This window comes from Pan troglodytes, chromosome 9 (genome assembly GCF_028858775.2).
Source record: "Pan troglodytes isolate AG18354 chromosome 9, NHGRI_mPanTro3-v2.0_pri, whole genome shotgun sequence".
Lineage (NCBI taxonomy): Eukaryota > Metazoa > Chordata > Mammalia > Primates > Hominidae > Pan > Pan troglodytes.
The window spans coordinates 18,435,056-18,461,379 of record NC_072407.2 but is presented as its reverse complement, the minus strand read 5'-3'; the positions used below and the strand labels follow the sequence as shown (position 1 = coordinate 18,461,379).

Sequence of the window (26,324 nt, the reverse complement as noted above, 5' to 3'; positions counted from 1 at the left end):
TCTAGAGAAGCCTGAGTAATAGAGGCACTAATCCCATTCATGAGGGCAGAGCCCTAATAACCTCCTAAAGGCCCCACCTTTTAATGTTATTACATTTAGTATTGAGTTTTAACATATGAATTTTGGTGGGGGGGATTAGACCATAGCACTTATCCTTCTCATTTTCCCATATAAGTAAAAATTATTTTTAATGGCCACATAGTGGCCATTGCATCATTGATTTAACCAAGTCCCCGTTGTTGAATATTTAGGGATTTTCCAATTTTTCATTATTTAAAAAATTCTATGGTAAGACCAGGTGTGGTGGCTCACACCTGTAATACCAGCAGTTTGGGAGGTCAAGGCGGGTGGATAACCTGAGGTCAGGAGTTTGGGACTAGCCTGGCCAACATGGCAAAACCCTGTCTCTACTAAAAATACAAAAATTAGCTGGGCATGGTGGGGTGCACCTGTAGTCCCAGCTGCTCTGGAGGCTGAGGCACGAGAATTGCTTCAACCCAGGAGGCAGAAGTTGCAGTGAGCCAAGATCACGCCACTGCACTCCAGCCTGGGTGACAGAGTGAGACTCTGTCTCAAAAAAATAAAAAAAAAAAAATGCAATGGTAGATACCTCCATTTGATTCTTTCTGGTAGCCATGCAGAAGAAGAAAGGTATGATTTTTGGCCCTGCTCAGCCTTCTGGGCTCTTGGGTTCCTAAGACAGTGTGCTACATTGAGATGGATCTCAAGGTGGGAGACAGAAATCCGAGTTCCAGTCATGCTTCTGCTCTACTTCCAGGTGATGCTGGGGATTGCTCTTCTCTCTGTGGGCCTTTGTTTCCCCATCTGTGAAAGGAGAGCTTTAGAGGGAATGAACTCAAGATGGCTTTTCTGTTCTAAGGCTCAATGATTCTCAGATCATCCTCTACTAAGCTGCGGATTTCTCCAGCACCATTATGGCCTTCCTCAGGGCTGTGTGTGTGTGTGCACACGCTTGAGCGTGTGTTTCAATTTCTATTCTTAGCAATGTGATCTTTAAACAAGGAATAGATTTGTGCTTATGTCTCATCTCAGATGCATGCAGCTCCTGCTGGGCGGTTTCATTCTCTGCCAGCCATTCATTCACATTAAAAGCAATGGCCCATTAAGGAAATAAGTGGATGATGCTCCTCCATCACCCATGGTAAGTATTGCAGGCTCTGATCTGGGGGCTTGGCCTTCTTTGGCCACCAGGTCTTGGCTCTGTCTGTTGTAGCTACAGATGAGGTTAGAGGAATCTTGATTCTAGCATCTCCCTCTCCACTCTACCCTCAGATCCTGTCTCTGGGATGGGCCAGGGATGCTGTTTGGTCAATATTGGTTTGTAAAGATTATGAATAACCAACAATCCAGATGAGATGGTCATTGTTTGTCCTGAAATAAAGAGTGGACAGGGATGAGCACCCTCCTCTAAGAGTTCTTGCTGTGGTGGTGTCTCAGAGTCACTTTATTTTATTTTATTTTTAGACAGAGTTTCGCTCTTGTTGCCCAGGCTGGAGTGCAATGGTGTGATTTCGGCTCACTGCAACCTCCGCCTCCCGGGTTCAAGCGATTCTACTGCCTCAGCCTCCCGAGTAGCTGGGATTACAGGCATGTGCCACCATGCCCAGCTAATTTTGTATTTTTAGTAGAGATGGGGTTTCTCCATGTTGGTCAGGCTGGTCTCAAACTCCCAACCGCAGGTGATCCACCTGCCTCGGCCTCCCAAAGTTCTGGGATTACAGGCATGAGCCACCATGCCTGGCCTATTTTATTTTATTTTTTGAGACGGAGTCCTGCTCTGTTGCCCAGACTGGAGTGCAGTGGCACGATCTCTGCTCACTGCAACCTCCGCCTCCCCGGTTCAAGCGATTCTCCTGCCTCAGCCTCCCAGGTAGCTAGGATTACAGGCACACACCACCATGCCCAGCTAATTTTTTTGTACTTTTAGTAGAGACAGGGTTTCGCCATGTTGGCCAGGCTGGTCTTGAACTCCTGACCTCAGGTGATCCACCTGCCTCGGCCTCCCAAAGTGCTGGGATTACAAGCGTGAGCCACTGCGCCCGGCCATCACTTTAGATATTTAATATACAAATTCAGATTCTAAGTCCATGTCCTCAGAGGTTCTCATTTAGCAGGTCTGGGGAGGAGCCCAGTTTCTTCATTTTAAAAGACACTACAGGCTGCCTTTTATGTTTGAATAGGAAAAAAATAAATAAATAAAATACACTACAGGGGATTTGGAAGCACATCCTTCGTGGAGAACATTGTCATAGTAGGATTTGCAAGCTCTTAAAGCCCACTAAAGCCAGGCAGGTAACAAATGGGTGGTGTGTGATAGAAGAGTGCTGGTGACCCTGATGAACAGGAGGATCTTAAGTTTTCTAAAACGCAGTCAGTATTTAGCTTTAGCTAGTTGTTGCCAGATAACGCCAGTCCAGTGTTGCTAGATATTCCACTTAATTTTTCCAAGAAGAGTTAGAAATACTGATTTATTTGTGACATACCCTATTTTTAAATATCGGCAACCAATTCAAAATTTACACAAAAAATTTGAATTGTAGGCCAAAACATATGCGCTGGCTAGATCTGGCTCTGAATCTGCCTGTTGAAATCTCTTGACAACACTTTAGCCAAACAAAAGCTTAAGTCAAAATGATGCAGTCCACAGCTCTCTTGACTGGCAGCATCACACTGCTTCTGCGATGTGAGGCCCTCCGGGGTTCTGGATAACACCCAGCTTGGCATGGAGCAAAGTGCTCTGAGCAGGGGAGTCAGGAGACCTGTTTCCTAATCCCTGCTAACAACTTGCTAGGTGACATTGGGAAAGAAATTCTCTCCCTTGTCACAGGATTTCTTTCTATAAAGTAAGGGGGATGATCTCTATTGTTCTTTCCAAGGTTCTAGATCATTCTTTTTCATGAAAATGTATGTACTTATTATCTGTCAGCTACTTGAAAAGGAAACTTTTCAGATTAAGTTGAAAATTCACCTTTAATTGGCTTGAGTGACAACTAGTTCTTCCTCTCCCATATTCTCCTGTGTCTTCAGTGATTTGTGTTTGCATGGAAGTTTCTTTCTGCTTTTGGGGGTATTTTCTAAGGGAAAGAGCTCATTTTGGCATAGAAAGTCTGGGTGGGGTTGAGCATATGGACTTCTCATTTGCTGAATACTACGTTTGAGTCAAATAAAAAAAATAAAGGAATAGAGTTAATATAGGGAACATTCTGAAGTATAAAGCCACTTCCTTGAACTTCAAATGAAGTTCAAATGAAACCTTGCAATTGAATCTTTTTTCCTTGTAGCTTCACTGAGACATAATACAGACACAATAAAATTCACCCATATAAAGCATACAATCCAATGTTTTTAGTATATTTACAGAGTTGTGCAATCAACACCACTATCTAATTTCAAAACATTTTCAACTCCTCAAAAAGAAACTCAATACCTGCTATTGGTTGCTGTAGTCCTGCAACCACAAATCTGCTTCCTGTATCTATAGATTTGCCTATTCTGGACCTTTTATATAAATGGAATTATATAATATGTGGTCTTTTGTGTCTGTCTTCTTTCATTTAGCATAATGTTTTCAAGGTTTATCCATGCTGTAGCATGTATCAGGACTTCATTCCTTTTTATTGCCAAATAATATTCTATTGCGTGGCTATACGACATTTTTTTGTTTATCCACTCATCAGCTGAGGGAAAACTGAGTTGTTTCCACTTTTTGGCTATTATATATAACATTCACAAACAAGTTTTCATGTGAATATATGTCTTCATTTCTCTCAGGTACAGATAAGTAGGGGTGTAATCGTCAGGTTGTTGGTGATTCTACATTTAATCTTTTGAGGAACTGACACATACAGTTTTCCAAAGCAGTGGCATCATTTAACACACCTACCGGCAGTGTATGAGGGCTCCAGTTTCTTCACATCTTTGTCAACACTTACCTGTCTTTTTAATTTTAGTCATCCTCGTGTGTGTGAAGCAGTATTTCGATGTACTTTTTTTTTTTTTTTTTTTGAGACAGGGTGTCGCTCTGTTGCCCAGGCTGGAGTGCGGTGGCCCCGAGCTCGGCTCACTGAAACCTCCGCCTCCCAGGTTCCAGCGATCCTCCTGCCTTGGCCTCCCAAAGTGCAGGGAATACAGACATGAGCCACAACAATTTTGTTTTGCTTATGATTTTGTGGGTCAAGTATTCAATAAGGGTCGGGAGTGATGGCTCATGCCTGTAATCCCAGTACATTTTTTTTTTTTGAGACGGCTCTGTCGCCCAGGCGGGAGTGCAGTGGTGTGATCTCGTGATCTCACGATCTTGGCTCACTGTAACTTCCGCTTCCAGCGTTCAAGCAATTCTCCCACCTCAGCCTCCGGAGTGGCTGGGACTATAGGCGTGCACCACGCCCAGCTAATTTTTGTAATTTTTTGTAGAGACAGGTTTTGGCATGTTGGCCAGGCTGGTCTGGAACTCCTGGGCTCAAGCAAGCAATCCGCCTCCCTCGGCCTCCCGAAGTGTTGGGATTACAGGCGTGAGCCACTACAATTTTATTTTGCTCATGATTTTGTGGGTCAAATATTCAAGAAGGGCCGGGAGTGATGGTTCATGCCTGTAATCCCAGCACTTTTTTTTTTTTTTGAGCCCGCATTGTCGCCCAGGCGTGGGTGCAGTGGCGTGAACTTGGCTCACTGTCACTTCCGCGTCCCAGGCTCAAGTGATCCTCCCACCTCAGCCTCCGGAGTAGCGGGGAGTACAAGTGCACGCCACCACTCCGGACTAATTTTTGTATTTTTAGTAGAGATGCGTTTAGCCATGTTGGCCAGGTTGGTCTGGAACTCCTGGGCTCAAGCGATCCGCCCGCCTTGGCCTTCCAAAGTGCTGGGATTACAGGCATGAGCCATTGCGCCCAGCCATCCCAGCACTTTGGGAGTTCGAGACTAGCCTGGGCAACATAGAGAGACCTTGTCTCTTAAAAAAAAAAAAAAAATTACCTGATCTTGATGGCATGTGCCTGTAGTCCCAGCTGCTAGGGAGGCTGAGGTGGAAGGATCACTTGAATCCAGAAGTTGGAGGTTGCAGTGGGCCATGATTGTGCCACTACACTTCAGCCTGGGTGACAGAGGGATCTTGTCTCAAAAAAGAAAAAAAAAAGATTTTTAAAAAAAGAATTCAGGATGGGCTGGCCTGGATGGGTATTTTTGCTTGGGGTCTCTCACGCAGTTGCAGTCAGATGCTAACAGGGGATGCCGTCATTGGAAGGCTCGATTAGGCTGAGTGTCCAAGATGTCTCACTTAGATGGCTGGCAGGTGATGCTGGTGATCTGGTGGGAGCTCAGTGGGACTTTTTTTTTTTTTTTTAAATGGCATGTTGCTCCTGGCCATCAATCAGACTTCGACTGGCATGCCTACAGGTAGCCTCTTTAGCATGGCAGTCTTATGGTAGTCAAACTTCTGACTTTGTTCCTCCCGGAGTGAGAATACCAAGAGAACAGCTGCATGGCCTCTTCTGATCTAGCCTGGGAAATTAGGCAGCATCTCTTCTGCTGCATTCTACTGGTTCCAAATGAGTTACCAAGTGAAGTCCAAGAACTTGCAGTCATGTTCCAAGATTGCTGTAAATGCTTCCTGTGTACCAGCACTGTTTTATGTGCTCATTTAATTCTTATTAAAAACCCCATGAGGCCGGGTGCAGTGACTCACACCTGTAATTCCAGCACTTTGGGAGGCCGAGGCGGGAGGATTGCTTGAGGCCAGGAGTTCAACCCCTCGCACTCACACTCCTCATATCCAATTACTGCACATTTGTCACACATAAACATAGCCACTATGACACTGTACTGACACATACAAAATCTGTCACATTCCGTCTTGCCCATGCAAGCTCAATCACTGACTTATTCTCCATGCTCAGCCACTGTCCCATTCTTCACACTGTCACAACCACCAGCCCATCACACACTCAATTACTGTGACACAGCTCTAATCCTCAATCACTGTCACATACTGTTTTTCACACAAATATGGTCACCATCTGTACTCTTAAAGCAGGGTATTTACTCTCCTATAAAATTGAGTTAATATGCCAACAGCCCTATTTTTCGCACACGCCGTCACATATTGTATTTTTCATCCACACAGTCCCTTACATAGACAATTAGGGTGACACACTCTTTCTGCCTTCGTCCCACTCCCAACTGACACCCACTCCCACACTCTCACGCACTCGCTCACTGGCTAGGGATTAGAGCGGTGTGTCCGTGGGGGTCTGAAGCCCGGGTTACCTCCCGAACCTCAGCCCCAAGAGGCGCGGCCCCGCCCCTCCCCGCCCCCTCATGCATATGCAGCACCTCAGCCTGGCAGCCCGGCCCCCAGACGGCCATTTGTGGCGGCGCTGGAGGCTGCGTTCGGCAGGCGCTGCGGAGACGCGTAGAGGAGCGCGCCCCCCGGCCGCTGCAGCCCCTGGCCCGTGCCGTCACCCCGCTTCTCCGCGCCTCGGGCGGTACCCAGCCAGTCCCCAGCGCCGCGCTACCGCGCTGACCGGCCCTCCAGACGCCTCCCGGTACCCGGGACCCCAGCCCGGCCGCTCGCCCGCAGCCCGCCGGCCGCACACGTCCCCGGAGCCGGGCCTAGGGCGGGCGGCAGCGGCGGCTCGGCGCAGTCAGGCTGGGCTCTGCGGCGTCCCCATGGCCGCGGCCGGCTGGCGGGACGGCTCCGGTCAGGAGAAGTACCGGCTCGTGGTGGTCGGCGGGGGCGGCGTGGGCAAGTCGGCGCTCACCATCCAGTTCATCCAGGTACCTGGAGCGGGCCTGCCCGGGGCGCCGGAGCGGCGGCGGGCGGGGGCTGGCGCTACCTGTGGCGGGGCGGCCGCCGCGACCTCGCCCCAGAGGCGCCTCGCGGGCCCGGGCCGGGGCCAGGGGGCGGGAGGGCGCGGGGCCGACTACGCTCCTGCCCTGCGGCCGCAGCGTCGCGCTCCTGCCTCCTCCCGGGCGCGGCGTCGCGGGAGTAGGGCTTCTCAGGAATGTGGTCGGGAGGGCGGAGCTGGAAGGGTGGGAAGCACCGATCCACCTTATTGCTCTGGCCGAGGCCGGAGACCTCCGGGAGAGGCTGGGCCACCGAGCCGGGCTTTACTGCTCCGAGGGTCCGGGCGTGGGGCTGGAGCTGGAGCCCCGCGCGCTGCTTTTCCAGCCGCCTGCGGCCGCGCCTTCACCGTCGGGGCGATAGCGGTGGCAACTTGGCCGCGGCTCCGCGTGGTCTCCGGGCTTCCCCGCGCCGCCTGAGCCGGAGCTGCCCGCTTCAAGTACTGTGTATTTCTTTGTGTGTGTGTTACGCTCTTCTTATAAGTACTCTCTTAGGTAATATGTCCGGGTGGGAGTGTGTGATAATGCCCCGGGGAAATGGTGGCTTCGAGGAAGTTAAAAATGTTCTCTGATGGGGTGAGACCATTTCCTAGGAATTCCTGATGCCGTCCTGCTTCTCGCCGTGCCTAGGTGAAGTTTGGGATGGGCCGGGCTAGGATATGACCGAGTCGTGCGTTCTGTTTTCTAACCACCCTCTCCCCCACCCCCAGCCCTCTCTGGTTGCTAGAGACGGTAAGTCAGGGGTTTGTGGTAAAGAAAAGGGAGGTAGAATTCTTCCTTCTTAGAATTTGCTCTTGGGGAGAGGTTTGAGTAGTCTTTTTTGGGATTTTTAAAACACAAAGCCCCGATGTCTTTCTGCTTTTGTCAACCTAAAAGGTGTGGCATATGCTGGGAGAGAACGAAGGTACCCTGTTATAACAGGTAACAAGGATATTTTTCACAGTATCTAGAGTATGAACGGTGAAATATTTTTTTCTGGTTTCCTTTTCACCCATTTGTCATTAATTGGGATACCTGAATAGCTTATTTCACTTAGTGTTTATAGTGACATTAAAATATTGAGTACTGTAACAAATGTGATTGTCACCTTTCACATTGAGTAAATGAGCAATAATTGCTGCTATAATATTCCCTGGATTACTGCTGCTAAAACCTTTGAATCCAGGAAGAAAGGATGTTTTATGTAATGAGCATTTACAGTATGCTTATTAGTGGGTTAAAAAAATCACTGAGTAAGGGGTGAGATTGGTTTAAGTTTAGCAGGCTACAGAATCAGGGATGCTGTCAGGTTGCTATTTCCCTAGGGCGCAGATTGTACGTATCTAATGGCAAAGCAAAACAATTTATAGCTAACCCTTTGGGGACTAGTCTGATGGCTGAGGGAGGGTGGGGGTGAGGGGATAAGTGGAGGAGAAGTCTAGGAGTGGGAGAATAATCTTGGGTTACAATATTGGTAGTGTTATTTAAAAGATTTGAACCACAAATATTTACGTTTTTTTTGAGGAAGGGGCCATCTGAATTATTTGAGCCCATGTTAATTAATTAAGGTGTTGGGCCTTTTTGTTTTTGGGGAAGTAATGGTATTAAACCATTAAGAAAGCGGTAATTGGGCCTGGCGTCGTGGCTCACACTTGTAATCCCAGCACTTTGGGATGCCAAGGCGGGTGAATCACGAGGTCAGGAGTTCCAGACCAGCCTGGCCAATATAGTGAAACCCCGTCTCTACTAAAAATACAAAAATTAGCCGGGCATGGTGGCGCGCGCCTGTAGTACCAGCTACTCTGGAGGCTGAGGCAGTAGAATCGCTTGAACCCTGGAGGCGGAGATTGTAGTGAGCCGAGATTGTGCCTGGGCAACAGAGCGAGACTCTGCCTCAAAAAAAAAAAAAAAAAAAAAAAGCATTAATTGCTGTTTTCCTAATAATTTATAGAATCATTTGTTGAAGAAATACCTCCACTGTGAATAGTATAGTACCTAGATGCTCTAGATGATATTAAAGAAGTAAAGGAAGCAGGTATGTATGAGGAAGACATATGTGTACATAAAGAGTATGAACCTTGAGTCTTACAGACTTGAGCATGTGTGTCTTTTAAAGCTCTGTCATTTATCGGCTGTGAGAACATGGCCAAAATACTCAGCCTCTCTGAGCCTCAGTTTTCTCGCCAGTAAAATGGGTCTGATTACACATTCTTTATAACTTTTATGACAAAGATGGTAGCATTGTATCCAGCATGTTGTATGTGCTCAGTAATGGTAGGTGTTATCAGTGTTTATGCCTACAGTTCTGTAACATGTTTAAATGCAAAGGGAATTCAGACTCAGAGAAGTCTGTGGAAAAAATTGATGAAAGCATTATGTAGGCTTGGTGGTGGGGAGAATGGAAATGTCATATGTGGGAGTCATATGCTAGTTTGGAGAGAGGAGGTGGCAAGTGGGGAAGTGGGATTGATAGTTGATTTGGGACCTGTGATCTGGTCTCTGCAAAAAGGAGACTTTTTGGAGAGACAGGAACCCGACCACCTGGATGCAGTCTCAGCTCTACCACTTGCTGCATGTGTAATTTTAGGCAGGTTACTTAACTTCTCTGTACCTTAGTTTTCCCCATCTGTAAACTGGGGAAATATGGTGGACCACATATAGCTGTGAAATTAAATGAGTTAACATGTCAAGGGCTTAGAACAATGTCTAATACAGTCTGTAGTAAAGCTGCACACATTTTTATATTAATTTTAGATTATGGAGCTAAAGCGATTTTTTTATATTTACACTTAATAGGGTAGCTATTCATTGCCTGACTCCTGGAATGTTAAAATTCATTCCACCATGATTGTTTAGCAGTAGTAACTGGAGGGAGAGAACACAGCAGACTAATCATTTTAATAAGCAGAAGTCAGTTCTCTTGGTAGGAGATTAGAATGGCACAAATTGGACTTACTTTTTTAAGCCTCCTGAAACACCAGACTGTTTTTACAATTTTCAGTATATATATTTTCTACTATGTAATTTTGAGCCGAAAAAAAAAATAAAATTGGGAACGGAGAATTTAAAAACAATGCCTTTTACCTTAACTTTCTTTGACTTAGATTTAGTTGTTACCTTCTGTTCATATGAAGAGTTGCAAAATTAGGGAACTAAGATAATTAAATTGAGATACCTTTTCCTTTTTAAAAATAAATATAACATCATAAAGTAGCCATGATAAAATGTAAAGTATTATGTTATTTAATGAATATGTGTGTGTACATTACCTCCTCCTTTCTGTTGCTCATATTTCTTTGAAAAATGTGTAAAGTTCTGTTGGTAGGTAGAACACTTAAATGTTAAGTAAACTCTAGGTAGGAAATGACTTCAGGATGGTACAGAGTGGTTAGGAGAGACTGCTGGGTGTGTGGGGGTCTACGTCTCTCTACCCAGGTGACTTTGAGTAGTTTCTTAATCTGCCTTTATCTCCACTGAGCTTCTCTTTCTTCCCCATGAAATGTTGGGTTTGGTTGAACAAATTTCTGCACTTTTGAAATTCTAGGAGTGTTTTTTTTTTTTTATTCATTTAACTAGCTGTGTCTTTAGTCAAGTTTCTTAGGTTCTCTAAACCCAAGTTTCACCATTTGAGAAGGGAGAATAACATTGAATAATAGTACCCTTAGGGTTTTTGGAGTAAATAAAATAATGCAGGTAAATCATCCAGCACCGTGCCATCTACAGAGTAAGCAAATAAGAATTGTTGGCTGGGTGCGGTGGCTCACACCTGTAATCCCAGCATTTTGGGAGGCCAAGGTGGGTGGATCACTTGAGGTCAGGAGTTTGAGACCAGTCTGGCCAACATGGTGAAACCCCACCTCTACTAAAAATACAAAAATTAGCCGGGCGTGTTGGTGCGTGCTTGTAATCCCAGTTACTCGGGAGGCTGAGTCAAGAGAATCACTTGAACCTGGGAGGTGGAGGTCGCAGTGAGTCAGGGTTGCGCCACTGCACTCCAGCCTGGGCAGCAGAGTGAGACTCTTGTCTCAAAAAAAAAAAAAAAAGAAATTGTTACTTGGTTTTATTTGCTGCTGTTAGTTCTGTATCTTGGTGTTCCTCCAAAACAAAATTTGTAATTTATTCATTTTTCTTTGACACATAATCTGGTCTATTACTTTAAGTCTTCATTGCCCTCTCCTTCCTGGCTCAACCCTATACTCCCCTCCTTACTTCTGTGTGGTATTCAGGTGATGAATGTGGATTCCGTTTTGAGTTGGAGAAATTTCTTTTTGTCAGTTTGGATTTGATTTTAAGAAATAATGAGGTAAGCATTTAATTTTGGGGTTAGTGCTTTATCTGGTAACTCTGAGAAAAGGCCATATATGTTTTAAAAATTTACAGGGAGGTTTATATATATTTTTTAGCATGTTAACTTTTTATTCAACAATTTGCCAGATTTTGAGGTAGGTAGGGGTTAGCTGATTTCTCACGTCTTGAATTTCAGTCAGTCCTATGACCTGTTAGTCTGGACCCAGCATTGCTTTTTAAAAGTTTGTCTTTTGCTGAGTACTTTTTCATTGCTTTTTCCTGGGGCAGAGATCCGAGAAGAGATTTCAGGAGATTTGTGTTAATAGTTAATTGATCCACATGTGAAGGTTGTGAGTTTAAATTCCCAATTTGCTGTTCCATTGCTACATCTCGAAGAGTTTTCCTGCAGTTAGAAACTACTTAAACTGTTAACTTTTATCTATTATTTTGAAACTAGACATTTTTAGTGTTTAAACTTTTTTAACATTAATGTACAAATGAATTGTTAGCATTGAAAAATAAGACACCTACCCCCAAAGTGGTACCATACTAAAGGTTTTCTTGTTTGGGGAACAGTTGATGGTCCTGCAGGCAATTCCTAGATAAAATTTCTGTACACCCAAGGAAGAACATTTTCTTATAGAGGATGACTGCCTTTGGAGAAGAAGGAAATTTTAACCTGCAGTTTCTTAACTTACGTCTTATTCTTAAGTGTTTTGTTCATTCTCTTTCTCTTTGTGTCTGTCTCTGTGTGTGTGTGTTTGTGTGCATGCGTACCCCTGTTTTGGGATAAGGAAGTTGTAGGAATTGAGTGGGGACACTTTTTTTTTTTTTTGAGACGAAGTTTCGCTCTTGTTCAGGCTAGAGTGCAGTGGTGCAATGGCGTGATCTTGGCTATCTGCAACCTCCACATCCTAGGTTCAAGCGATTCTCCAGTCTCAGCCTCCCAAGTAGCTGGGATTATAGACAGGCATGTGCCACAACACTCAGCTAATTTTGTATTTTTAGTAGAGGTGGAGTTTCACCGTGTTGGCCAGGGTGGTCATGAACTCCTGACCTCAGGTGATCCACCCGCCTGGGCCTGCACCACGCCTGGCCGAGTGGGAGCACTTTTGTTGAGTAGGTCAAGAATACTGCTTTCCCTTGGTAGATAACAGGCTACTGCTTACTGGGATGGGATTTTAATTCATCTGATTGCTGAAATATCATGGTCTTTCCTAAGCTTTGAATAAAAATAGTCTGTTCCATTCAGTTAGGAAAATAAATTGATAACTTTAAATTGGGGGAGGAGAGTGGGAAGAGACTTTCTTAAAGCTATTAAAAAAAATTTTAGCTGGGCATGGTGGCTCATGCCTGTAATCCCAGCACTTTGGGAGGCTGAGGCGGGCGGATCACTTGAAGTCAGGAGTTTGAGACCAGCGTGGCCAACATGGTGAAACCCTGCCTCTACTAAAAATACAAAAATTAGCTGGGTGTGGTGGTGGGCGCCTGCAATCCCAGCTACTACTCAGGAGCTGAGGCAGGAGAACTGCTTGAACCTGGGAGTCGGAGGGTTGTAGTGGGCGGAGATCATGCCACTGCACTCCAGCCTGGGCAACACAGCAAGACTACATCTCAAAAAAAAAAAATATGTGTATATATATATATATATATATATATATATTTTAAAGGTTTCTTTTTCACATTAAAGTTGGTCTTTAAAATTGAAACAGATTTTGTGATGCCACTTGAACGCCTTTTTTTCTGGTTGGGGAAAATGGTCTTTAGGATATTAATTCCACTGTGCCTTCCTTAATGAAAAGTGATAATGAGTAAAGGATTTTCACTTTGCGTGTAGACAGTATGGAGTTAATAGTCATGAATTTTGTTGAAAGGCCTTGACCTTGAATTACTTTGGGCAGAGCTGCTGAGTCTGAGATTGAAACTTAAACTATTGTAGTTGGTAGGCCTTAGATTTATTTCTTTTGCAAAGAAAAATGTGTTTCAGAGATGCAAAGAAATATAAATTGTCTTAAATTGTACTTGAGAATAATTGGACTGAGCTCCTTGATGTCTTATAAATTATATTTTATTTTTAGTGTTTTATAAAGGCCATGTGATTATTTGTTGCGTAGCACTGAACAGCTTTAACTTATAGTTTAATTAAAAATGCAGTCAGTTTATTGTCAGTATATATTAACAGTTTAATATTGCCGTCTTTAACTTACTGTCACCTTATACAATGATTCTTTTTTCTGGGAGAAAGCTCTTTATCCATGTAAGTAAAATTCAGCAGTAGAAATAAGAATATAAGTGTTAAAAAGACATCCGATGTTGCTTTCTTTTTTGACTTTAACCAGATTTCCCAAATGGTAACATTTTACTATATTTGCTTATTCCCTGCAATATATGGTTTTTAAAATCATTTGAGTGTAAGTTGAAGACATGATGCCACCCTTATCCTTAAATATCTCTTTGTGTATTTCCGAAAAACCAGGGCATTTGCTGTCTTCTTTTTTTTTTTTTTTTTTTTTTTTTTTGAGACGGAGTCTCACTCTGTCACCTAGGCTGGAGTGCAGTGGCACAGTCTCTGCTCATTGCAACCTCCGCCTCCTGGGTTCAAGGCATTCTCCTGCCTCAGCCTCCCGAGTAGCTGGGATTACAGGCGCCCACCACCACACCTGGCTAATTTTTTTTTTTTTTGAGATGGAGTTTCACTTTTGTTGCCCAGGCTGGAGTGCAGTGGTGCGATCTTGGCTCACTGCAACCTCCACCTCCTGGGCTCAAGCCATTCTCCTGCCTCAGCCTCCCGAGTAGCTGGGATTACAGGCGCTTGCCACCATGCCCGGCTACTAATTTTTGTATTTTTAGTAGAGACGGAGTTTCACCATGTTGGCCAGGCTGTTCTTGAACTCCTGACCTTATGTGATCCACCTGCCTTGGCCTCCCAAAATGCTAGGATTACAGGTGTGAGCCACTGTGCCCGGCTGCATTTGCTTTCATGAATAAAATATACTAACCTAACTCAGAAATTAACATTGATTTGTTATTATACTATTACCTGATGTGTAGAATTTGTTTGAAATTTGCCAGTTGTTCCAGTTATGCCTTTTATAGCAAAAGAAAATCTCAGATTATCCAATTCATTATTTCCATGTCTTACTTTGGAATAGTTCTTTAGTCTCTGTGTTTTATGACATTGATATTTTTAAAGAGTACAAATTAGTTACTTATAGAGTCCCCTCAATTTGGGTTTGGCTGATGTTTCTTCATGATTAGATTCAGGTTATGCATTTTTTGGGGGGCAGAAATAATACAGAAATTATGTGTTATTAGGCGACATAAGATGTATTTATTTGACCACATACATGCCTTTTGACTCAGCAGTCCCAAATCTCAGAATTTACCCAGAAGATGCACTTCCCACAGTATGAAAATACACATGTACAAGGTTGCAGCATTTCTTAATTACAAAAATTAACAAGCAGTCTACGTGGTAGGAATATCCAATGGAGCATTATGCACCTGTGAAAAAGACTGAGGGCATGATTAACTGATACGGAGTGCTTTCTTGGATATGTTGTTCAGTTGTCTTGGTTTGTCTTGCTTTCAAACAAGCTTGTCCAACACTCAGCCTGCGAGTGGCATGCGGCTCAGGACAGCTTTGAATGTGGCCCAAGACAAATTCATAAAATTTCTTAAAACATGAGATTTTTTTTTTGCAATTTTTTTTTTTTAACCTCGTCAGCTATCGTTAGTTTAGCGTATTTTATGTGTGGCCCAAGACAATTCTTCCAGTGTGGCTCAGGGAAATCGAAAGATTGGACACCCCTGCCCTAAAGGAATACCTGAGGCTGGGTAATTTATAAAGAAAAGAGGTTTTGTTGGCTTAGAGTTTTTGCAGGCTGTACAAGAAGCACAGTACTAGCATCTACTTCTGGTGAGGGTGTAAGGAAGCTTCCATTCATGACAGAAGATGAAGGGGAGTGGCATGTGCAGAGATCACATGGTGAGAGGAAGCAAGCCAGTGGGGGAGGCGCCAGGCTCTTTTTAACAACCTGCTGTGGTGGAACTAATAAGTAAGAGCTCACTCACACCCCAGTCCCAGGGAGGGCATTAATCTATTCATGAGGGATTCATCCCCATGACCCAAACACCTCCCATTAAGCCCCACCTCCAACTTTGGGGATCAGATTTCAATATGAGATTTGGAGGAATCACACAAACCAAACTTACAGTCAGTGAAAAAAAAGTGCAAAAGTGTCTATCTACTACTGTGTGTATACTACCTTTTGTGTAAGAAAGAAAGAGAAATAAGAAAATACGTATGTATTTGTTCATTGGGGCAAAAACAAAACACAAAGATAAATTGGAGGTTGATAAGATTGATTTCCTAGAGGATGGGTAAAAAGGTATGCGGTGGAAAGGATAGAGGGAATGGGGGCAGGGACCCTTCTGAGGATACCTTTCTGACTTTTGGAACCATGTTAATGTTTCACATACTGAGTATATAAGCAACAAACACACCAACCAAATCAACTGATGACAAATAAAAACACCTTAACAGGGAGTACAAATAGAAACAAAATGAACTGAACCATATTTCAAATGAGTAACTTAACTACACTGAAGGAGTGAAAAACAACTAATTTAGGTAACTTTTGATCCTAGTATTTGAACTCTGTCCTCAGGATAAAGATAAAAAGATTGAAACAAACATTGAACTCTAGTTAATAGAGTTAACTAGAATTTTTGGTTTTTGTTGTTGTCATAAAGGCATGGGTTTGCAATTTTGAAGCAATTGTCTATACTGTTATAAGCAAATAAGTAAATATATTGTAGAAAATGGAAGCCAGTTTCTCACTGTTGGAGAAGGGAGTTACAAAGGTGAAAAATGTGAGTTACAAAGGTGAAAAATGTGAAGGTTAAAATGAACTCTGATGTTTGATTGGAATTGCAGATAGTGGCATAAATTCATAGTTTTAGAAGTATGTAGATATAGGCCGGGTGTGGTGGCTGACACCTGTAATCCCAGCACTTTGGGAGGCTGAGGTGGGTGTATCACGAGGTCAGCAGATCAAGACCATCCTGGCTAACACAGTGAAACCCCCCTCTCTACTAAAAATACAAAAAAAAAAATTAGCCGGGTGTGGTGGCGGGCGCCTATAGTCCTAGCTACTCAGAAGGCTGAGGCAGGAGAATGGCGTGAACCTGGGAGGCGGAGGTTGCAGTGAGCCAAGTTGCGCCACTGCACTCCAGCTTGGGTGACAGAGCAAGACTCTGTCTCTAAAAAAAATAATAAAAAATAAAAAATGAATACAAAAAATTAGCCGGGCGTGGTTGCGGGTGCCTATAGTCCCAACTACTTGGGAGGCTGAGGCAGGAGAATGGCGTGAACCTGGGAGGCGGAGCTTGCAGTGAGCCGAGATCGCGCCACTGCACTCCAGCCTGGGCAACAGAGCGAGACTCTATCTCAAAAACAAGAAACAAAAAAATAAGTATGTAGATATAGAAATAGATCTCATTATGGATACACATGCGTACATCTGTACATCTTTTTCCACTTCTGTCTGCTAAGATGGCCAGGAAGCAGTGATACCCCTTTAGCAATGCGATCACCTAGCACTAGATCTTGGTTTCTAAATACCATTAATACTATTCTCTACTGGAAGGAACCTTAGAGAAATGGAGGATTCCAGAATAGGGGAAGGAAAAAATACAAAATATGCTTGGAGCATCTTGTAGTCTCATAAGGGAGTGCTCAAAAAGGTAAAATGATGGGGATATTTGAAAGAGACACAGGAGCCAGCCTGGCAAAACTCCCATTGACTGACTATAGGGCAATTTAATCATTGAAATAAATAAGGCAGTACTTGTTTATTACCCATAAATAGAGTAAGGATCTATGATAAATAAATGATCTAGAAGTCCTTAATGTAGAATTCTGACTAATGAATGAACATAAAGGAAAAGGTGGAATTAGTAAGTTGCCTTTTGGCAATTATAACAGTTGATTTAAGTAAGAACCATAAATGGATCTTAAAACTAAGTGGGTAAAAATGGATGTTAAAACTAGTATGTGAAAGTTTGAGAGTAGTAGATGTTAATAGTCTCAAAGTATGTTCTCATAAGTTATTGTTAATTTTACAGGGGGAAAATAACAACTTTACAGGGGGAAATCTGACACCAACTTGCCCATGTGATGAAAGTCAACATCTTTGATGTTACTCTAGGTAATAATAATGAGCAGAGTTTGTTTTACTTTGTTATGCTAATGAGATCTTGTCTTTATAATTAGTTCAGCGAGGCATTGAATGAAATTAAGCCTAAAGGAACCAAGCAGAGCATAAAGGGGACCAGGTTTTTTTCTGTTTAAAAAATATATCTTCTTAATTTTGTAGCCAGATGTCTTGGGAGGGAAAGGTTGATAAATTTAGGTTAGGCCAGTAAGGTTTTGGCCATAAACTCTAATCTTTATTTAGCATAATAACTTCCTCCCTTTGCACCAAGTGTGTCTTTTGCTGTACAACTGTTGTTGTTTTTTTCTGTGTTCTGTGGTGGTTTTTGGAAAGTAGATTTTTTTTTTCTACTGGAATTTATCTTAAAAATTATTTATATTCTTTTAAAAATTTTAAAGACAGGGTCTTGCTCTGGTGCCCAGGTCAGGCTGTAGTGTAGTGGTGTGATGACAGGTCACTGCACCCTCGGAACTCCTGGGCTGAAATGATCTTCCTGCCTCTGCCTGCCAAAGCGCGGGCACTACAGGTGTGAGCCACTGTACCTAAGTTTTTGATTTTTTGTAGCGACGAGGTCTCGCCATGTTGCCCAGGCTGGTCTTGAACTTCTGGCCTCAAGTGATCCTCCTGCCTTGGCCTCCCAAAGCGCTGGGATTACAGGTGTGAGCCATCTGTCCCTGTATAAAATGATTTATATTTTTAAACATACTTAATTAGGGAATCAGAAAATAGTGTCTTATTCCCAGTTACAGAAAATGAGAATTAAGCACTTTTGTTAAACCCTGTTTCTACCCACTCCTTTCGTACATTTTTTGTCCTTATTTACAACAACCAAAATTGTGTCAGATTCAGTATTTTTAAAAGATTTCAAAAATCTTCTGCATTCTGTTTTGTTATTACAATTACAATAGTTAATACCCATTGGCATTAATCCCTTTGTCATTAAGGGTTATTGCTTTTATTTGCCATTTCTATCATTCTACCTGGTTTTAGTGTTTACAAACAATCCTCATGAACAGCTAGTTTTAATTAATTATTTTTAAAATTGTCTTTATTTAGAGACAGGGTCTTGCTCTGTTGTCCAAGCGGGAGTGCAGTGGCATGATCATAGCTTACTGCAACCTTGAAACTCCTAGGCTTAAGTAACCCTCCTCCTGTCTTAGCCCTCTGAGTAGCTAGGACTACAGGCATATGCCACCATGCCCATCTAACTTTTTTATTTTTATTTTTTAGAGATGGGGTCTCATTTTGTTGCCCAGGCTAGTCTTAAACTCCTGGCCTCAAGCAATCCTCCCACCTTGGCCTCCCACAGGGCTGGTATTATAGGCGTGAACCACTGTGCCTGGCCTTTTTATTTTTAAATTGACAGATAAAATTGTATGTATTTATTATGTACAACAGGGTGTTTTGAAGTATATATACATTGTGGAATGACTAAATATAGCTAACATACGTACTATGTCACATAGTTGTCATTTTTGTGGTGAGAACACGTAACATCCACTCAGCTTTTTACAAGAGTACAATATATTGTTTTTAACTATAGTTACTGTGTTTTACAGCTACTTTTTATTTTGAATTGTGATTTAAAGAACATTTCCAAGTAATTTTTACTGAAAACATATCTAAGATTAAGTTTACTTTTGCATGATAAATGATGATTTGGCTGGGTATAAAATTATTGGGTCCCAACATTTTTGTGTTATAACAGTAGAGGTCCTGCTTTATTTGTTATCTTTGTCTGGCCTCAAGTTTCTGTAGAAATAACTTCACTAGGTGTATGCTTGCAGCATTCTCTTATCATTGGAAATGGACACATTTATCAGGATATGACTAGAAGTTTTTCTCTGTCACTAGTATTCTCAGGGAAATGATGAAACACTCTCAGGTCTGGGAAGACTTCTCCATTTTTGTATTCATTTTTTTCAGTTATCTTCTGAAGTACCTATTATTTACACATTGATTTTCTGTAACTTTATAGTACATTGTTTTAAGTTAGCTAATGAAAAGGATAAGATCCTCTCTATTCTAGGAAGATTTATCAAATTTGTCTTCTCCATCCTTGATGAAATTTTCTGGATGTCACACATAATTACTGTCTCCAAAACATATTTAGTGCCCTTGATTTCTCGGTCTGATATTAAACAACGGTAATGTTCTCTTGTCTTTTCAGAAGGCCACAAAACTGGTATTTTTGTAAAGCTTGATACTATTTAATGAAACAACTTACAGGGAAGTGATTTTTCTTTGTGTGGAAGAATATATTTGTTTTTCTTGTTTATTCATGAAGAGTTGCTCATAGCTATTTTTGGTTTAGGAAGTTAAGAGCTGGTCATCTCTCAGAATTGCCTTGGGGTACTGAGATTTCTGCTTTGTTTTGGTGCTAAACAGCAAGTTGACATTGGAGAGCTTCAATTTCTTGGAGATTATCAGTAGCAGAATTTCAACAAATACAAAATTTTACTACACCCTCTAAATCTTAATCTCCAAATATGGGCTTTTGGCTGAGAGGTATACTTTTGTAGAATTAGAGATGTTTAAAAGGGATAGTTTTCAAGTTTTTAAATCCTTCATACCACAGCTTTCTGCAGCGAGGCAAGTGGAAGAGTGTGTGTATTCTTAAAAGAAGGTTATGGATTAGAAAACGATCCTTTTTTCCTTCTTTTGTTCTTCTGTAGCTCAGACCTTGAACAACGATCTGTGTCTGGTTCACCTTGACATTATCTTAAACACTGTAAGCACTAGACTATAAGTATTTTAGTAGAGGACTTTATATATTTGGTGTGCTTTGTCTGTATCTATGTCTCTTAGTTATATTTGTACATTTTATTCATATTTGCATTTTCAGAATCGTAGACTAGGAATACCTTTGTTACACAGAACTAAGCACAACAAAATATTTGTTGCTATTTGCTAGTATCAAGTTTTGAGTGGAGGCCAGGTGCGGTGGCTCACTCCTGTAATCCCAGCACTTTGGGCAGATCACTTGAGGTCAGGAGTTCCAGACCAGCCTGGCTGACATGGTGAAACCCCGTCTCTACTAAAAATACAAAATTAGCTGGGCATAGTGGCACACGCCAATAATCCCAGCTACTTGAGAAGCTAAGGCAGAAGAATCTCTTGAACCCAGGAGTGGAGGTTGCAGTGAGCTGAGATCACGCCACTGCACTCCAGTCTGGGTGACAGAGTGAGACTGTCTCCAAAAAAAAAAAAAAAAAAAAAAAGTCTTGAGTAGGGCACAGGAAATAAATAGTGGAAAAAAGAGGCTTTTGGAAAGATGAGTTGTATCTATTATGGTTCCATAGCATCTAGTTACTGAAGAAGAGAAAGAGCTGGCTATCATTTTGGATTTCAGAAATCATGTGTGGCATATACACTTTGAATCTTGAGTTTTAGAAGTTGATCCGTAGCATTCGGTTTTAGCCAAAATAGTCTTTGGAGAAGATAGTCCTTTCTTAATTTCTGTCTGGCAATTCTGACTTGGGAAGTATACAACAGTCTGAGAGTAAGGTCTTAAAAGTTGTAACTTTTGTTTTATTTCCTGATGAATTTTCTCTTAATGCCTGTTTTTGGTTAATGACGATGTGGTTGACATTTCAGTAGTCAAAAGATGTGAGCTGAAAGAAAAGCTAAGCAGGTAGTCAAGTCAAACTGCAGAGGAAGATTTGTGGTAGATTTAATGTTTAAGTTTCAGAAATCACATGGAAAAGATATGTGGCTATTAAATTTGTAATTTTGTCCTTTTTGCCTCTAAAATTAAGGTGCGTCAACTAAGGGAAATTTGCCCCATGCAAGTAGGCTTGTGTGCAGGTACACAGAGGCATACATTTTACTTGAGGAAGGAGTGAATTTAAGGTTAGAGAGAGGTTTGTGGGTTTTTGGAATAAAAAAGTGGAAATGTGAAACAAAAGTTAAGTCTGATAATTTAATGACGAGTTGCAGATGTTTAAATTAATGATTGTAGTAGCTTGAGTACTACATGAATTATTATTTTCAGATAATGGCATGGAATTTCCATGCCAACAAGTTGGTTTAAGTGAACTACTTAAAATTTTTTTTAAAAATTATTTTGTTTGAGACAGGGTCTCCCAGGCTTGAGTGCAATGGCACAATCATGGCTCACTGCAGCCTTGACGTCCCTGGCTTAAGTGATTCTTCTACCTCAGCCTCTCCAGTAACTGGGAGTACAGGCGTGCGCCACCATGCCCGGCTGATTTTTGTATTTTTTTGTAAAGATGGGGGTTTCGCCTTGTTGCCCAGGCTGCTCTCGAACTCCTGGACTCAAGTGATCTGCCCACCTTGGCCTCCCGAAGTGCTGGGATTACAGGGGACTACTTTATTTTTGTTTTATTTTATTTTATTTATTTATTTTTGAGACAGGGTCTCACTCTGTCACCCAGGCTGGAGTGCATTGGCGCGATCTCGGCTCACTGCTACCTCCTTCTGCCGGGTAGAGGCGATCCTTCCACCTCAGCCCCGGAAGTAGCTGGGACTACAGGCGTGCACCATCATGCCCCGCTAATTTTTGTATTTTTTTTGGTAGAGACGGGGTTTCGCCGTGCTGCCCAGGCTGTTCGCAAACTCAGGCTGAGCTCAAGCGATCTGCCCGCGTGCCTTGGCCTCCCAAAGTGATGGGATTACAGGCGTGAGCCACCACGCCTGGCCTACAGGGAACTACTTTAAAATTATCAAGTGACTTAATGTGAAAAATTTCTGATAACCACTGCGAGATGTTTTATGACAAAGCACTTTCATTCATTTGAAAGTTAATTAAGAATGGAGTAGGAATGGTGAGGTTGCGTATTAGTAATTCAAATTTAAGTTTTGAGTCTTTGGGTTATTTCCTTACTATTATGAAGCCTAAGAGGTGTGAAAATAGTATGGAAAACTTTGTCTTCTGTTTCACTATTAGTCTGTAATTTTTAGTTTTTAATTTTATATTTAGAGACAATTGTTTATTTTGTCTCCTTCCTCAAATCATTGCAAAGTATATATTTAGTGTCTATTTCTTTGTAGTGAGAGTTTCAGAAAGAAGCCATTGGCTGAGCTGATTATCCAATGAAGTTGTCTGACATGAGTTACTTTAGTTTGTGGTTTTAGATGAACAGTACATCGTGCACAGCTGTTGCTCAAACAGCTTTGTTCCAGCTGTCTTACTGGCCTGTCACAAAATACCCCACATTCCTTTTCTTTTAAAAACAGAACCTCTTGTAATATTCTATACATTATTACTTAAAATGGATCTAGTAATTAGTGACTTTTCTTCGTTTTTACTCCTATCAATAGCTGTTTACTCAGAGTAGTGCCAAAATGAATTATGTGAAATAGACTTCAGCCTTGTCATATTTTTAATTCTTTGAAAATTAAAGTTGCAGTTGTGAAATATGTATATGAGACAAGTTAAGTGATTAACATTGAAAAAGGCACCATACATTAATTATGTCCCCCAAATAAGTAGCTAGTATCTAGATAATGAAACTAGGCATCTTCTGTTTTCTTAATATTAACCTTGAGTTTGCATTAATTTCAATAGAATTATGAAATGAAAAGGTATAATATCGTGTTCTATAGCTTGTATAGAACCTGTATTGATGAACTTTGGTTTGTATTTTTGATAAGCTGGTTGGTTGGTTGGACTTCATTTTCCTATACAATGCAGTAACTGAATTATATTACTAAGGGTTTCAAGTTTTGTTTTTTAATTAGGAGCAGGTACCTATGAAAAATACATTGAAGTAATTATGACTATTTCATTTTCTACCAGTTACAACCCTTTATGATTGGAAGGCAGCACGGCATCGTCATGGTCATTATTTCCGTCCTACAGATGAGGAAATGCAGGCTTGGGAAGAAGGGATTTGCCCAAGGTCCTGTAGCAAGTAAAAAGTGAAGCTGGGATTTAAGTTGGTTTTTGTATTTCTAAATATGATCCTCTTCTCACTACAGAACTATTAATGTTAAGTTGGAATAAAAGTGCCAACACTAACTAGAGGGGAGCTGAAAAGAGTGATAGATACTCTTTCTGAAGTTCTTGGTCATGTGACTGTGTTAACAATTTGAATCTGGGAGGAGCAGTGGGGTAGGAGGAGAGGGAAGGGTGAGGTTTCACCCAAAAGCACACTTGATGTATTTGTATTTCTATTAAAACTGCAATTGATGGCTACTGATAAAAGCTAGTATAGAGCTGAAGATTTGCAGTGGTGTCCTCTCCAAAACGTAGTTTAGGAATACTATCATATGATTACTAATGTTGTATAAATGCATGAGAATGACAGATACCAAATTCAGGATATTGATTACCTCTTGGTGTTGGGGGAGGAGAGAGGGGAATATTATTGAGGAGGCATGCAAGAGTCTTCAATCATATTACAAATGTTTTGTTTCCTAAGTTGGGAGGTGAGTATGCGTATTTATATTTTTTCATAACATTTTCTGAGGTATTTTATAGTTAATTAAGAACAGAGAATGTACTCTGACTTAACTGTGTAGTCAAATGGAAATTTTTAGCTGTTAATTTGGTGTTAAAGGTATCATGACTTGTTTGACGAGACACAAGTGTTTTCTTCAGGGGTTTTCCTTCAGAGTAGGAAACTATTTTTATTATTTTTATTTTTATTTTTGGTCCTTGTCTTCTCAAACAACAAATAAAACTTGAGTACATTCTTATTACAGTAAGAAATTCATATTTGAATTTGTGGATAAAACTTGTATGTGAATGTGTGTATTATGATTTGCTTTAAAAATTACTATACATGGTTTCTGAAGATTTCTCCAAAGCACAGTATCTAATTTTTGTCTTGGTAGTTACAGGAACTGATGATTAATTTTGCCTTTAGTTTCCTATATACAGAAATGCCTTTAACTTTTCTCAGCACCGAATTCATAACACTATTTGTAGGCATACAAAACAAATGCCCACATAATGTAGTTTGAGGTAGGTTTACCGATTGAAAGAAAACCTGGAGTATCGTACTAGACCTGTGCTCTGTGCTATGCTGTTGACTTTTTTTGCTCATGAAATTTATTCCTTTAGAAAATGGATTACTTTTGGACCGAGAAGATTTTCATCAAACGTTGAATTTTTAGGGGGAGGGATAGGATTATTTATGTAAAAAATGTGCTGCCACTCTTTTGGTGGCCTTGCGTATGACAGGAATCTTATTTTCATCATGGGATTAGAAAAAATGCTGTGGTCATTGTTCATCTTAAAGGCTTTGCCCGATTTGGGTACTTATGCCTTTGAGAGAGGTGGGATGGGGGAGAGAAAAGGAATTCTGTGTTCTTGGAACAAGAATGTGAAAGTATATACATTTGAATGTTGCCAATTTCCTCAAGAAAGGAACTCTTCATCTTTAGATTTATAGATTATGATGTTCAAGAGGAAATGGGTAGGGGTAGGTAAGAGGTGGAAGGTTGGGGAAGGTGGAAAAAGTGCTCTTGTTCTTGAGTTTAGAGGTTTGGATTATATCCTTTTTGGGAATTACCTGGGAATTAACTCATGGTGTAAATTGGGGATCCTTTGATGATTGTGGATAGATTTTTACTGAACTAAGGGTCTAACTCTTACGGTATTGATTTTTGAGAACTTGAAAAAGCATTTGCTTCTAGCATGGTTTAGTTTTGTAGGTATTTTTCTTTCGGTGTCTTCTAGCAGAGCCATTCTTCTCATTCCAGTGACAAGAAGCTGTGGTCTGTTAAGACTTTTTAATAAATTGGAAATGGTTCTTAATGTAGGGATTCTTAAACTTTTTTGTGTAAAGGGCTCTTGATAGTTTGGTAAAGCCTGTGGGATTCTCAGAATACTTTTTTTTGGCTGAGTGCAGTGGCTCACTCCTGTAATTCCAGCACTTTGGGAGGCCGAGGCAGCCGGATCACTTGAGGTCAGGAGTTTGGGACCATCCTGGCCTACGTGGCAAAACCCCATTTCTGCTTAAAAAAAATACAAAAAATTAGCTGGGCATGGTGGGGTGCGCCTGTAATCCCAGCTACTCGGGAGGCTGAGGCAGAAATCGCTTGAACCTTGGAGGCGAAGGTTGCAGTGAGCCGAGGTCGCGCCACTACACTCCAGCCTGGGAGACAGAGGGACAGACTCTGTTGCCCTGTCTCCCAGACTGGAGTGTAGTGGCGCGACCTCGGCTCACTGCAACCTCCCCCACAACCCCCAAACCCTGGCTCAAGCAAACCTCCCACCTCAGCCTCCTGAATAGCTGGGACCACTGGCCTGCACCACCACACCCGGCTATTTTTGTGTGTGTGTTCTTAGTAGGGATGGGGTCTCTCCATATTGCCCAGGCTGGTCTCGAACTCCTGAGCTCAAGCCATCTGCCCACCTCAGCCTCCCAAGGCGGTGGGATTACAGGCATGAGCCACTGCTCCCAGCCAGAATACTATTTTTAAATGTATAAAATAAAATGTATATGATTATAAGGGGAACCAGTACATTTAAATTCAAATATCAAAATGTTAGAAGCAAAATTATTTAACTTTTTTAAAAAAATTCTTTTTAACTTTAATAACTTTCCTTTTTAACTTTAACTTTCTATTTTCTTTCTTTCTTTTTAACTTTAGTAGTGTAAATGCTATTCTGACTTACCTGCAGTAGCTATTACATGAAAATATCTGATGTCTGTTGTTGACAATCAGCAGGTATTGCTAGAGTGCTTTATAGAGGAAGTGCTAAGTTTCAGTTGGAGGTATCAGAAAACAAAATTACAACAAATTTAGTTGAAAGATCTAATTGGCTTTTTGATCCTAGAATCTGGCAACATCTCATTTTATAAAATAGAATGACTGTTCTGATGAACTGAGCACAGCAGTTTGGCTTTATAGACAGAAAAGGGCTGAAGAAAGCAAAAACAAAACAAAAAATGGATCGGTCTTTTTATTTTTTTATTATAGATTTTTTCTTTCCCCCCCCCTTTTTTTTTTTTTTTTTTTTTTGGTAGAGACAGTCTCATTGTGTTGCCCAGGCTGGTCTCGAACAAC

General features: G+C 41.5%; 1 protein-coding gene across 3 annotated transcripts in view; it reads left to right on the top strand.

Annotated features, from left to right (window-relative positions):
- The first annotated feature begins 6,357 nt into the window (after window positions 1–6,357).
- RRAS2 (RAS related 2) overlaps window positions 6,358–26,324 on the top strand; it is an 81,003-nt gene continuing 61,036 nt past the window's right edge. The window contains exon 1 of one of the 3 annotated variants that reach the window (XM_001171965.8): window positions 6,358–6,792. In XM_001171965.8, the coding sequence (XP_001171965.2) occupies window positions 6,685–6,792 (108 nt within the window). In that variant the 5' untranslated portion in view covers window positions 6,358–6,684. Of the gene's footprint in view, window positions 6,793–6,947; window positions 7,299–26,324 lie in introns of those variants that run through there. The other 2 variants (XM_054661198.2, XM_009459982.5) reach the window with 2 other exon arrangements.